The sequence below is a fragment of the Bos javanicus genome, chromosome 22, assembly GCF_032452875.1.
Source record: "Bos javanicus breed banteng chromosome 22, ARS-OSU_banteng_1.0, whole genome shotgun sequence".
NCBI classification, from domain to species: Eukaryota; Metazoa; Chordata; class Mammalia; order Artiodactyla; family Bovidae; genus Bos; species Bos javanicus.
In genome coordinates this window covers 51339038-51351575 of record NC_083889.1, presented here as the reverse complement: position 1 = coordinate 51351575, position 12538 = coordinate 51339038, and the positions used below count along the sequence as shown (strand labels likewise).

Sequence of the window (12538 nt, the reverse complement as noted above, 5' to 3'; positions counted from 1 at the left end):
ACGTTTTTTGTTTTTTCTTTTAAGTAATTTCGGTCTTTATTTAATTTGTTACAATATTGCTTCCCTTGTTTTATGATCTCTTTTTTTGGCCATGGAGCATGTGAGGTCTTGGCTCCCTGATCAAAGCTGCACCCGCTGTATTGGAAGCTCGGAGTTTTAACCACTGGGCCCCCAGGGAAGTCCTGGCACTTACTTTGGGGCCAGCATCTCCAGGAAGTCCCCGAAGGCCCTGAAAGGGGTTCAGAGATTTGGGTTTGGTAATAAGGATGGAGTAGAGGGTTGATGGCTGAGGCTAAGGGCTTGGGCCTTGCCCACCACACTCAGAACCCCTAGGCCCCACACTCACCCGCTCACCCGGAATTCCGGGTTGTCCTGGGAGGCCCGGGGCTCCATCTTCACAGTCACCCTGAAGGAGGAACAGATGGTAAAAGAGCCTGCTCCCTGCACTCGGACGCCTCCCTCTACCCGAGAACTGCGACACCAACAGGTCGCGTCTCCCACCTTTTCTCCTTTCTCTCCAGGGGGGCCAACTGAGCCTTGGGGTCCGGGGCTTCCAGGAAGACCCTAGGAGGAAGTGAGGAAAAACTGAGAGCCGAAAACTGGCCCAGCACTGCCCTCCCACTGCCCCAGCAGAGCCCTTGGCTCCTCTATCCACACCTCAAGCGTGGCCCCCGGGGTCCCCAGCAGAGCCTCAGAGCTCCCTCACCGGCAGCCCAGGCTCGCCCAGAGCAGCAGTGCCGTCACCTGGTCCAGGGGGGCCCTGGGAAGGAACAGCAGGTCGGAGGATGGCCAGGGGCAATCAGGTTCCATGCCACCCCCAGCCTAACGTGCCCCTTGCTTACCTGCTCCCCACGATCGCCTTTCTCACCCTGGAAGAGAAATTATGACCCATGACCACACCTCTGCTTCCCAAGATCCCAGGAGGAATGGGCGTCTTGTGGTTAAAGTGGGTTACAAAGGTCACGGAGGACCTGAGGAGTCATGGGCGGGGGGTGGCCAAGAGGGCCTATGGGCTCAGAGTGACCAGTAGGGGTAGTGTGGGCTCAAATGAGGTCACCAGGTCACTGAGTCACATGGTGGTCATGCTGTCACCTTCACAGCTGTTCCAGGAAATCCCGGGGGACCCCGGGGTCCCGGGTCCCCCAACGGCCCACGAGATCCAGGGGGACCCTGATGGAAGAGACAAGGTATAAAGCACAATCCCATAGACCCCCATTCTCTCCCACCCCCCGTAGGTTCCCCCCACCACCATGCTCTAGAACTTACCGGAGGTCCAGGGTCCCCTTTCTGCCCAGGAAGCCCTGGGCCCTCGCCTCCAATGACTTGTCCAGGCTCTCCCTGCAGGATAGAGAACAGCAGGCAGGATTCAGGGTATGGGAACCCTGAGGTGGGAGAAGCCCCAGAGGTCCCCAGCTATTCCTCATGATGCCTTAGGCCCTGCACAGTGTCAGGCTGGGGGGCAACTCTGCTCCCCCCGGGACATCCAGCTTGGTTCCTTCCCCTCCGTCCTTCACCTACCGGCTCCCCCTTTGGGCCTCGAGGTCCTCGCTCTCCCTGAGGGCAAAAGAGCAAAGGGTGATGTCTGATCTCAGCGCGTTTCAGTTTGGGCCCCCACAGGCCAATCCCACTCCACCACCCCGGGTCCCCACACCGCAGAAAGAGCTCTGGGAAAACGCCAAGAGGGAGAAAAACTTACTGGTTCTCCACGAGGGCCGGCCCACCCTGGGGAGCCCTATAAACAGAAGCCAGAGTTAGAACAGTCAGACCACCTCACCCACTCAAGCAAAGCGTCCCATCATGTGAACTGCGAGGGCAAGGCTTACTCACCTTCGGACCAGGGGCTCCAGGAGTCCCAGGGCGGCCAGGGCTGCCTGGAGGCCCATCTGCCCCAGGGAAGCCCTAAGGAGACAAAGAGGTCAGAGCAGGAAGGGACCCTCCCTCAGTGCCCCTGGTTCGTTGGAGGGGTGCTGACTGACTGTTCTTCACCTGGACCCCTCACCCCACAGGCTCAAGTGCTGTTGGGGATGGAGCCGTGGGGCCAAGATGCTGCCCCTGAGCTGAAGGGAGCCAAACCCCAGGCACAGGGGCAGTGATGAGGCCAGGGCCTTCCGTGCCTTGAGGACTTCGAACTTCCACCCAGGCTCTCCGGGGCCCTCGAAACCCCACTGGCCCCCTCCACTTCAGACCCTTCCCCAAAGTCTCTGCCGCAGTCTATCACATTCACTTAGGCTTCCAGAAATACTCTGAAGCTTCGAGGATTGTCTTAGGGGAACCTCAGTGGTCTCTACACTCACCCTCTCGCCCTTCGCAGAAGCACTTCCAGGAGGTCCCTGGGGGCCAGGAGCACCAATCCTGCCCTGCGAGGAGAGAGCAGGTGAGGGGACACTTCGCTACTCGGGGTGTAGACGACAGGCGTGGGGAGGCACTCACCGGGAGGCCGGGGGGGCCAGGAGGCCCGGCTTGTCCTTTCAGGCCCTAGGAAAGGTGATCAGTGAGTCCTCTGCTGCTGGCCTCCCCTGCCCCACTGGGCCCCCCAACCCATTCTCTACCCCCCATCGGAGCCACTCACCATCTGTCCGGGTTCCCCCTTCTGGCCCTGGGGAAAGACAAGTCGAGTGAGGGTCAGAGTGGCTTGCCCCAAGAGTGGCCCTCACTCACACTCTCAACCCTGGACACTCACCTTTGGACAATGCACTGAGCAAGGCTCTGGCTGTGGCTGTGGATACAGGGTCTCCTTGAGGTCAGGCAGTTCAACCCAGAGCCCCCAGACCCATTCTTCTCCACCACCTAGTCCCCCAGATGCCCCTTCCAAACCTGCGTGGTCAAGGCTGTCTGACACAGGGCTGCTGCCAGACTACTGACGGCCCGCTCCAAGCTCAGACCATCATCCACGGCGAAGAAGGTCTGGGAAGGGTCCATGCCAGGCACCAAGCGACGCAGCTGCTCTGGGTCAGCTCCCGCCAGCCCCAGCATCATCACTCTGAGCCCTAAGGAGTGGTCCAGCAGCCTTCATGATGACCCTGCCGGGGCCAAGGCTGCTCCCAGGTCCCATTCCCACCAGCCCTGGTCCTCACCAGCAGCCTGGGCCTCACGGATAGAGTTGAAGATGTCACCTCTCAAGGGCTCATCCACCAGGAGAACCATCACCCCCGGCACATGCCGGCGGCGTCCAGGCGCATCTGGTGCCAGCAGGTATCTGTGGGCTGTAACCACGGCTGTGCCTGGGAGAAAGGACATGTCAGAACCGAGGGGCACCGAGCTCCCCAAGGGAGAGCCCCAAGAGTCCATGTCCATTGGAGTCCTTACCCAGGTTGTTCCCACTTGGGTCCGTGTAGGGGATGTTGCGGATCTTCTGCAGGATGACGCCAAGGTCATGGGAGCTGTTCAGTGACAACAGTGGGGAGGGCCGGTGACTGTAGGACAGGAGGCCGACCTAGGGTGGGCAGACACGGAGCCTGGAGAGGATGACCCAGCAGGGAGAGGGGACACAGAGCCTGGGGGGGCGGGTGGGACACAGAGCCTGGGGGGGCGGGTGGGACACAGAGCCTGGGGGGGCGGGTGGGACACAGAGCCCAACATGTGTAAGTAAACCTGCGCTATGGGGCGCTCAGCGGTGATGGCAGGATGTGGAGTCGACCAGCTAGTGAGGCGACCTGGAGCCTGCGGAAGGGCTGGGAGAAAACCTGGACCGCTGGCAGGGCAGGGAAATGGTGTCGGGGCCAGGGGTGGGCAGAGACAGGCCGGAATCCGGCTGCCTCTGGGGCCAAACCTGGACGGCCTGTGGCCCGAGAGGCCCGAGTGCAGACACCAGGTGCTCCAGGGCTCGCTTCACAGCCTCCGAGCGATGAGCATTGTCTCGAGTGGCGTGCACCAGGAACACCACATCCATCAGGCCGCGGGGACACGCTGCAGGAAAGGGGGCTGAGTTTCTGAGGAGCCCGGCCCATCCAGCTGTTCTGGTGGGCCCCTCCTGCGGTGCCCACCCTACCTGGGCTCTGTGTGATAGAGGCTTCAGGACCGCGTACACCGTCCCGGACAGGAGTTAGGGAGAAGAGGTAGGAGATGCCCAGCTCTAGGCCTGTCACCCGCTGGGAACTTGAGGTCCCCGAAAGTGTCTGTGAGGCCCCAGGCAGTTCTGCGGAGGACAGAACTCAGTTAAACAGGATGCCTTCCATGGAGCCCCCACTGCCAACCTGCCCCAACCCAGGCCTCCCCTTCACCTTGGCCAGGGCCTCTGAGAGGCCGCCAGGATAGGATGTAGCTGGATACCCCAGACACTGGGGTCCAGGCCAGAGTCACTGAGTCGACTGACGTGTCCACCACACGCAGTTGAGTGCTTGGGACACGAGGTGACTCTGGAGGAGGAATCAAAGACCAGGGATCAGAGTCTATGTCCTGAGAACCCAGAGAGATCTAAGGAGACCCTGGGGCAGATTCAGCTTGGTGAGGGAAGTGTCACCGGAAGTCATGCTGGGATCACCCCAGGTTAAGAATGGTAGAGGGGGCTACAGGAATCACTCAGAGTCATGGGGTGCAGGAAGTCAGGGTAGGTCATCAGGTGCAGGAAGTCGGGGTAGAGGTGTAGGTCATCAGTAGAGGTAGGAGCACACCAGTGTATGCAGTCACTTCCGAGGGGGGCCCTTCTCCAGCCGTCCCCAAGACGCTCAGCCATATGCGGTAGTGGGTCGCTGGCTCCAGCCCATCCAGGTCATAGCTGCTGACTTCCGGCCCCAGGACTCGGGACTGTTCCTGGCCACCTGGGGCAGGCGTGAGAGTGGAGGTTGGAGGCATGTAGGAGGATGCTACATGCTGGCATTAATGGGCATGTCCACCTCACTGACCCTCATTTACCTTACTGACCATGACCCCCGCCAGCCTCACTGACTGACTCTGCAATTGGGGTCTACCTCCTGACTGTGATCCTCATTCTCGCTGACTCTGCTGAATGACCCTCACTGATCCCACACACCCAAGTGACTGATGCCAGGTATCTTCAGCAATCCCGCAGACCCCCCCACTGACAATCCGTGCCCGCTCTCACGGATTTCACAGACCCCACTCCCAGCCCCTCCCCCACTGATCCCTAACTCCGCCACCCCCCCACCGGGGGTAACTCTCACCCTCAGGTCGCCAACGCAGACGGAAGCCGCGTGCACCAGGCACCGGCTGCCAGTGCAGCCTCAGTGAGTGCTCCCCTCGCTGCTCCACGCGAAGTGTCTCCAGGGCTGGAGGAGCCTCCGGAGCTAGAGGAAAATAAAGCACGCCCATCAGGGAGGCTCCGCCCCACCCCGATCTGTGCCAATCCCAGGCCAACCCTGGAAGACGCACCGCCCCCAATAGGCCCCAGGATCCAGGCTGCATCCCGCCTCCCCCAGAAGACCGCACCCCCACAGGTTCACGATGACCAATCCCTGGTCCCTTTTCTATTCCCGAGCACAAACCCCGCCCCCAAGCCCTGGAGGAAGCCAAGGCTCGCCCCAGCCCAAGCTCTGCCTACGGGTGGTGACGACAATGGAGACAGGCGCGCCCTCGCGGTCCCCTATGAGTGCGGTCACTCTCACTGAATAACTGACTCCGCCTTCGAGGCCCCGTATTTCTGCGGAGTCCGTGTTTCCTGGGAGAATCTGCTGTCTTGTGGGGCCACCTGGCCAGGTGAGCATAGGGTAGCAGTCAGAGATAGAGGAGGCAGGCCAGAGGGGGCAATCCCAGCCAGGAAGGGCAAGTGCAGGATCAGGGAACCATACCCTCACTCCGGCCCCAGGCCAGTCTGTAGGCTGTGGCTCCAGGGACCCCCACCCAGGTGACCCGCAGAACGTCACTGGAAGCATTATGGATCTGCAGCTTCGACACACTGCCCACGGGCCGAGGGTCTGGGGGCAGAGGCAGGGAAAAGGGTCACTGGAGAGCTGGCAGAGAAGTGGGTGGCAGAACAGGCATTGAGACCTTCCTCAGTGCAGGAAGGGCTATCTGAAGCTCAGTGTGAGGTGAGTGTGACAGGTCAGTGTAGGCAGCTCCTGAGAGGGAGGAGCTCAGTGCCTCGGGGTGGGTAGTGGGGCGCAGCCAGGAGGTCACTGTGCATGGCCTGCTAGTCAGTATGGGGCAGGTCAGTGTGGGGAGAGAAGCCACGGCGGGTCAGTGATGGAGTGGGCAGCTGGAGCACTCAGGAACACACAGCAGGACAGGCCAGTCAGTGACTTGTGGTTAACAGCTGGCCAGGGTCCACCTACCAGTTCTCACAACCGCAGAGGCAGGCGTCCCGTCCACACCAGCCACACGGGCCCACACACGCACAGTGTACTCAGTATCTGGCTCCAGTCCATCCAGCTCGGCCACCGTGGCCTCCCCAGAAACCAACTGGGATTTCTCTGGGCCTAGGAGTGAGGATGAGTGTAGCCCTAGGACTATCCTGACTCTGACCCCCAATGTCCCACCTGGACCCCTAAGAAACCCCCTGCTCCCATTCCACCCAGACCTGCCCCACCCCAACCTCCAAAACCTCTGTTCCTTTCCCAATCCCTGGTCCCCACCTCGGCCTGAGCGCCAGGAGACCCTGTACCCTGTGGCACCAGGAACCCGGTTCCAGGTGATGGTGACAGATGAGCTGCTGACTCGAGTCACATGGACCGATCTCACTGGGCCCAAGGGATCTGGAGGGGAGAGGCAATGGGGGAGTCTGATGGAAGAGGCAGCGGAGGGTCTGATAGGGGAGGTGTTGGGTATCTATCTACTAGAAGAAAGCAATGGGAGTCTAACCGGAGGCAGGGATTTGACAGCGGAAGGCAGTGGGTGGGTCAGATGGGGAAGGAGAGGGGTTCGGACAGAAGGGACAGTGGAAATCTGAGGCGGCAGCGGACAGGAATCTGGGAGACCAGAGCATCTGACAGAGAAGGTAACAGGGTTCTGGTGGAGGTATTAGGAGTAGAAAGTATATAAGTCTAAGAGGAGGGTCAGAGCTAGCAGAAACAGGCAATGTGGTCTGAGAGGTGAAGAGGTGGGAACCTGAGGGCAAGAAGAGCAGGGTGTTGAGAGAGAGGCAGAGGAATCTGAAGAAGGCAGGGACTTCGGGGGAGCCAAGGGAGACTGAGGGGGGAGCAGGGCCTCTGGGGGAGGAGGCAGTGGGGATCTAAAGCGGGAGACTGGAGTTCTGTGGAGAAGCAAGGGTCTGAGAGGGAAGCCATAGGGTCTGACAGAGCACTGGAGAGAGAGCGCCAGGGGGCTGGGTCAGGCCCTGACCGGTTCGAGCCACGATGACCGCAGGAGGGCCCTCCTCTCTTCCTCGCAGCGCTGACACGGCCACCTGGTAGGAGGTCCCAGGTCTCAGCCCCACAATGTCGGTGGCAGTAGAGTCTGAAGGAACTGTCTGGCTGGACTCCAGACCTAGTGTCAGAGGGAAGTGCTGGCACACATGGCCCCTGCCTGCCCTCGGGCCCCCACATCCTGATCGTCCCCCACTGACAGCCCTCCCACCCCCCGCCCGCTGACCATTGTCCGTCCTCCAGCTAATCCGAAATCCGCTGGCTCCGGGAACTGGTCCCCAGGCCACCCTCACTCGCGTTGCGTCCGATGCCATGACCCGCAGCCCTGGGATGGCCAGTGGGGGTTCTGGCTCTGGGAGTTAAAGACAGAGGTCAGGGATTAAAACCAGGACCCCAGAGTGAGTCAGGCAGCTGTCCCCCCGGCCCTTGCGTGCCACGCTCACCCCGGCGGACAGTGAGGATGCTGGCAGCGCCCTCCCGGCCGCCTACTCGCGCTGACACCCGCACTGTGTAGCTGAGCCCAGCCCGGACGTCATCCAAGTCAAAGGCCGTCTGACTCCCAGGAAGCACCAGGCTCCGCTCAACCCCTACGAGAGAAGGTAGGACAGGCAGGCAGGGGTCAGTGAGGGATGGGGGCGGGGGACGAAGGCGGTCAGTGATGGACAGAGATACAGGGCGAAAAGGGTCAGTGAGGGATGGGATGTGGGACAGAAAAGGGTGAGATGTAAGGACAGGGGATAAAAGGAGTCATGAGGGTCAGCGACACAGGAAAAACAGGCCTGTGATGAATGGCGATAGTGATGGGAGGGAGCAGACAGGGACATAAGATGCAGGATGTCAGAAGTTGGTGGATGGCAATGTGAGCTGACAGGTCATTAATAATGATGTCGGGTCGGTACTGGACGGGGGCAGGGGAGGACAGTGGTCCCAGCTAAGCTTATAGAAGGGCAGGGGTTGAGCTCGTGGTTGTGGAGAAGATGAAAGCCACGGTCAGGGATGTGGGGTGAGGAGTGGAGACAGATCCAGGTGCAGAGCTAGGCAGGGGCAGGACAGGGGTAAGACAGGCCCCATGACAGGTGTGGCTTCGGGGCCTTCTTGGGAGATGGATGGACAAGGAGACAGGAGGAGGCGGTAGAGCCCCAGGAGTGGAAAGGGATGCAGTAAGAGTGCAGTCAGACCCCGAGGGCTGGAACTTCAGGGTCTGCACAGTCTGGCGGTGTCTTCCTCACCCTGGGCGCTGCGCACAGTGATGCGATACTCGGTGGCGCCGGGGACTGGGCTCCAGGACACTCGCACACGCTGCCCAGGCAGCTCGGTGGCCTGGAGGGCTGTGACGGGGCCCACGGGCAGCTCTGGACCGGCAAGAGAGCACCGCGTGAGAGGCGGCCTGGGACATCCCTCCTCCCGTCCCTGCTCACCTGACCGTGCCCACAGGGTCCTCACCAGTGGGGACCACGGTCGCTGGGGTGGCCACCTCACGGCCCTCTAGCAGCGTGTAGAGAGTGAGGCGGTACTCAGTGCCTGGCTGCAGCCCATCCAACTGGTAGCGGGTCACGTCAGAGGGCAGCACCACCTTCTGTGGCACCTCTAAGCCTGCAGGAGGACGGGGTTAGGCCAGCCGAGGCCAGGCCTCTACCCCACCTGCCCACCCCGGCCTCCTGCACGGACCGCTCTCACGCCGCCATTCCAGCCGGTAGCCACGGGCCTCAGGCACCAGGTTCCAGGAGAGGAGGATGGACGTGGGGCCCAGGATGACAGGACGCAGGGTCTGCTCGACGGACGTGTCTGCCGGGGGCACGTGGGACATCAGTGGTCCTCTGTGCCCGGCCAACCTGCCCACCCAGCCTGAAGGAAGCACCCAGCCCTCTCACCAGTGCGGGCAGTCAGGGAGGTGGCTGGCCCCACGCTCCGGCCAAGCAGGGCACTCACGGTCACCTCGTAGTCGGTGCCAGGTTGCAGGTCCCTCAGCAACACTGACCCCTGCCCAGAGCCCAGCTCCTGCTGCTGTGTGGCCCCACCTGCCCGGGGGGCACAGAAGGGTCAGTGGGTCTTGCAGACTCAGGACCCCACCGTTCTGTCTGAGGCGCAAGGACTCCCTTCCTCCCACAGCACCTCACTCACCCCTGACGACCCGCCACGTCACCCGGTAGCCAGTGGCACCTGGCACACTCTGCCAGGCCACCAGGAGGCTGTGGGCTGTGGTGTTCTGGATGGTCACTTCTGGCCCCTCCAGAGCAGCTAGGGGAAGGTCCCATTGGGGATTAGTGAGTCCAGAGCAGAGAAGGGTTACAGGGGTGGGTGATTGGGCGAGTGAGGTCAGAGGTTAGCAAAACTGCTCACTGGTCCTAGCGGTCCCGCTCACGGCCTCCCCGATGCTGTTGGCGTAGAGGGCGACCACTGTCACTTGGTACTCAGTCAGTGGCCGGAGACCCTGCAGCTGCACGCTGGTCTCACCAGCTGGGACGCTCACCTGTGATGCCCAGGATCAGAGGTCACTCCATCTTGCCTAGCTAAGCCCCAGCCCTCCACCTCCCACTGCCGACAACCTTACCTCCCGCAGCTCGCTCGGCAATGGCTGTCCCAGCCCTGTCAGGGGTGCGTACTGGACCTTGTAGCCAGTCACGGGGCCACTGGCCGCTGTCCACTGGACTCTCAAGGACTGACTGCCCGGCTCAAGCAGCAGGTCTCGTGGACCAGAGGTCGAGTCGTCGGCTGGGGAAGGGGGCAGTCAGGCAACCAGGCAAGAGAATCAGGGGTCAGCACTAAGGGTGCAGGGTCAGCACCAGGGTCAAAGGTTAGGAGCACACGGGATGGAATTGGCATGGCCACGTTGGGGTTTGGGCCGGGGTTCAGGTCAGGGCACCCAGAGTGAGCGGGAACTCACGGGGCAGGGTCACGGGCACACCACCCGCAGTTGTGCACACCCTCCGGGAAACCAGAGGCAGGAGCGTCCTCAAGATGCTGAAGTCATTGACGAAGAAGAAGAAATCGCTAGTCGGCTGTGAGGCAATTCGCTTCAGCTCCTCGGGGTCGGCGTTCTTGATGCCTGAGGTGACGCCCAGTCAGGGCTCAGCTGCCCACATGCCCTCTGACTTGCCCCTGCCCCAGCTGACCCGTCACCCCAGCATGGTGCTCACCCACAGCAAACAGCTTGACTCCCTGCCCCTTCAACCTCTGGGCAGCTGTGTCCACCATGTCCTGGGACTTCCCGTCTGTGATGAGGATACAGACCTGGGGCAGGGCAGGGTCAAGTCAGGACTGCCTCAGACCCTTCGCATGGGGTCACCCTGGAAGGCAGGGCAGGGTGAGAGATCACCTTGGGGACACCAGGTCGGGCCAGCTGGGGCAGGAAGACGCGGTCAGCCACGTGGAGAAGCGCGGCCCCTGTGCGCGTGTTGCCCCCCTTGTAGCTGAGCTCTCGGATGGCACGGATCACATCTCCGCCTGAGCCAAGTGCATCCAGGTCAAATTCTGTCCTGTGGGGAGGCGGGTGGCAGCAGGCTAGGGACAAGAGCCTGTGCTGGCCTTGGCCTCTCAGAGGTCTCTAGGGTGAGGGTGGTGAGTTATCAGGCCCCCTTGAGGGTCCTCTCCGTTCTCTGATTCTGTGATTCCCTCCATCCCTGAAGCTCCCAAGCCAACAAAGTGATTAGGTGCCTCTCTGTGTCCTGCCTGGGGCTGGGCTTGAGCAGGCCTGGCCCCAGTGGGGCTCCCAGGCTCAGGGGCCGGGATGTCTGTTTAATTAAATAATGGTAGGAGGAAGGGCCCTGTTGTACGGAGGTGGACACTGGCCAGACAGGGAGGCCCTCTGCTGAACGAGAGGCTGACGGGCATCAGGAGGCTAGAACATGGGGAATCCAGCAGACCCAGGCCATCTCAAGCCCCCGGCCTCCCCCACAGGCTCTTCATCTCCAGATCAGAAAACAGAGCCCCTGACTTTGGCAGGAGCCAGTGGGGAGCCGGGTCTCAGATGTCAGGGCTCCACCTGGGAGATCCCTGCTTCTTAAAAGGATGCCTTGGACGGTGGAAGGAGGGGACCCCTTGGATTCCCTAAAACCTGACCCAGGGGCTTGGAGCTCTCTGCTTCTGACTGGGGGAAGATTCCTCGTGGGTCCAGTTGTGGGGGTCCACTGACCGTGGGTCGTCGCTGTACTGCACGGCCGCGAAGCGCACACCCTGTGCCCCAGCTGCCCCGGAGAAGGGCAGCACCAGCCCCTCAAGGAAACCCCGCACTTCGCGGAAGTTGCTTCGGCCGATGGACGAGGAGCCGTCAAGGAGGAACACGATGTCAGCGGCGTAGAGGCGCGTGCAGCTCACTGTGGCCGGCAAGAATCATCAGGGTTTCTTCCTGGAGCCCACCTACCCTCTCCCCTCACAGTGGTCCCCTGGGGCTGGGGAGGAGGCGGGTGGGCCTCATCCACTGTGCAAACCGGCCCAGGCTGGCTTGGGCCTGGGAGCGGTGGAGGGAGCAGAGGTGGAGCCCGGAGCGGACTCTCCCGCGGAGGATTGGTGGGGAGGCAAAGTCGCTGGTGCGGGGGTGAATCAGGGACTGAGGTTGGCCTCTGGGGACCAGCGCAGACTGTCATAGGGGTAGGGGACCCACGGACATCTGGATGCAGTTGGGGAGACGCAGCGTGGATCGCGGAGGGTTTGGGGAGTCCGGGGGAGAGTTAGGAGAAATGCCCGCGGAGTTGCAGCGGGTGGGAGGCGGGCTCTAGGATGAAGGCCGGGTGGAGCCGGGTGACAAGGTGCAGTGCCCTGGATGGGGTCCTTCCCTGCCGTACCCACCTCTCTCCCTGGGCTGGGCCCACACTCGGGGAGCCCCTGCCAGGATCCCGGCGCAGAGCGCAGCCACCAGGAGCCGCAGCCTCATCTTCGGTGAGGGAGACGGGCAGCCAGGACTCCCGCCTCTGTCCCTCGGCCTCGGCGGGTCCGAGCCTGGCGCTCTCCTACCCCCAGTCCCGGTCTCGCCTGCTGGTCCGAGGCTCCCGTCGCCAGACGCGCCGCAGTCCCGCCGCCACAGCAGAGAAAAGTCCCTGATCCCAAGGGGGCGGAGCGGCGGGCGGGGACCCAGGCGGCCCGCCCCAACACACCGTCCCAGAGGTCGCCGCCTCTGCTACCCCTCCCCGTGACCGACGATCAGGCTCCATTTAAGTGTAAAGCCCCCCACCACTGGTGGCTTTTGGGATTCCCCTGGGAGGTTCTCTACAAGAGAGAGGTTGAGGGAGCCCCCTCCACCCTGTGTAGGGTCAGGAATCTTGGCTGCTTTAAGTCAAACAGACTAG

The 12538-nt window shown here is 62.1% G+C and overlaps 1 protein-coding gene across 1 annotated transcript in view; it reads right to left on the bottom strand.

Moving 5' to 3' along the window:
• COL7A1 (collagen type VII alpha 1 chain) overlaps positions 1 to 12538 on the bottom strand; it is a 30850-nt gene extending 18312 nt beyond the window's left edge. The window contains exons 1-41 of the mRNA XM_061396948.1: positions 12042 to 12538; positions 11389 to 11569; positions 10573 to 10732; positions 10394 to 10487; positions 10141 to 10302; positions 9808 to 9968; positions 9597 to 9726; positions 9378 to 9494; positions 9128 to 9274; positions 8925 to 9041; positions 8700 to 8849; positions 8486 to 8608; positions 7700 to 7843; positions 7483 to 7608; positions 7234 to 7377; positions 6528 to 6647; positions 6228 to 6371; positions 5745 to 5870; positions 5498 to 5644; positions 5121 to 5243; positions 4611 to 4757; positions 4221 to 4355; positions 3989 to 4135; positions 3770 to 3906; positions 3307 to 3433; positions 3075 to 3221; positions 2815 to 2987; positions 2681 to 2716; positions 2570 to 2596; positions 2431 to 2475; positions 2295 to 2357; positions 1828 to 1899; positions 1697 to 1732; positions 1519 to 1554; positions 1267 to 1338; positions 1093 to 1170; positions 843 to 869; positions 707 to 760; positions 502 to 564; positions 347 to 406; positions 194 to 229 (exon numbers count right to left, since the gene is read on the bottom strand). Coding sequence (XP_061252932.1) covers positions 194 to 229; positions 347 to 406; positions 502 to 564; positions 707 to 760; positions 843 to 869; positions 1093 to 1170; positions 1267 to 1338; positions 1519 to 1554; positions 1697 to 1732; positions 1828 to 1899; positions 2295 to 2357; positions 2431 to 2475; positions 2570 to 2596; positions 2681 to 2716; positions 2815 to 2987; positions 3075 to 3221; positions 3307 to 3433; positions 3770 to 3906; positions 3989 to 4135; positions 4221 to 4355; positions 4611 to 4757; positions 5121 to 5243; positions 5498 to 5644; positions 5745 to 5870; positions 6228 to 6371; positions 6528 to 6647; positions 7234 to 7377; positions 7483 to 7608; positions 7700 to 7843; positions 8486 to 8608; positions 8700 to 8849; positions 8925 to 9041; positions 9128 to 9274; positions 9378 to 9494; positions 9597 to 9726; positions 9808 to 9968; positions 10141 to 10302; positions 10394 to 10487; positions 10573 to 10732; positions 11389 to 11569; positions 12042 to 12126 — 4419 coding nt within the window. The 5' untranslated portion in view covers positions 12127 to 12538. The remainder of the gene's footprint in view (positions 1 to 193; positions 230 to 346; positions 407 to 501; positions 565 to 706; positions 761 to 842; positions 870 to 1092; positions 1171 to 1266; positions 1339 to 1518; positions 1555 to 1696; positions 1733 to 1827; positions 1900 to 2294; positions 2358 to 2430; positions 2476 to 2569; positions 2597 to 2680; positions 2717 to 2814; positions 2988 to 3074; positions 3222 to 3306; positions 3434 to 3769; positions 3907 to 3988; positions 4136 to 4220; positions 4356 to 4610; positions 4758 to 5120; positions 5244 to 5497; positions 5645 to 5744; positions 5871 to 6227; positions 6372 to 6527; positions 6648 to 7233; positions 7378 to 7482; positions 7609 to 7699; positions 7844 to 8485; positions 8609 to 8699; positions 8850 to 8924; positions 9042 to 9127; positions 9275 to 9377; positions 9495 to 9596; positions 9727 to 9807; positions 9969 to 10140; positions 10303 to 10393; positions 10488 to 10572; positions 10733 to 11388; positions 11570 to 12041) is intronic.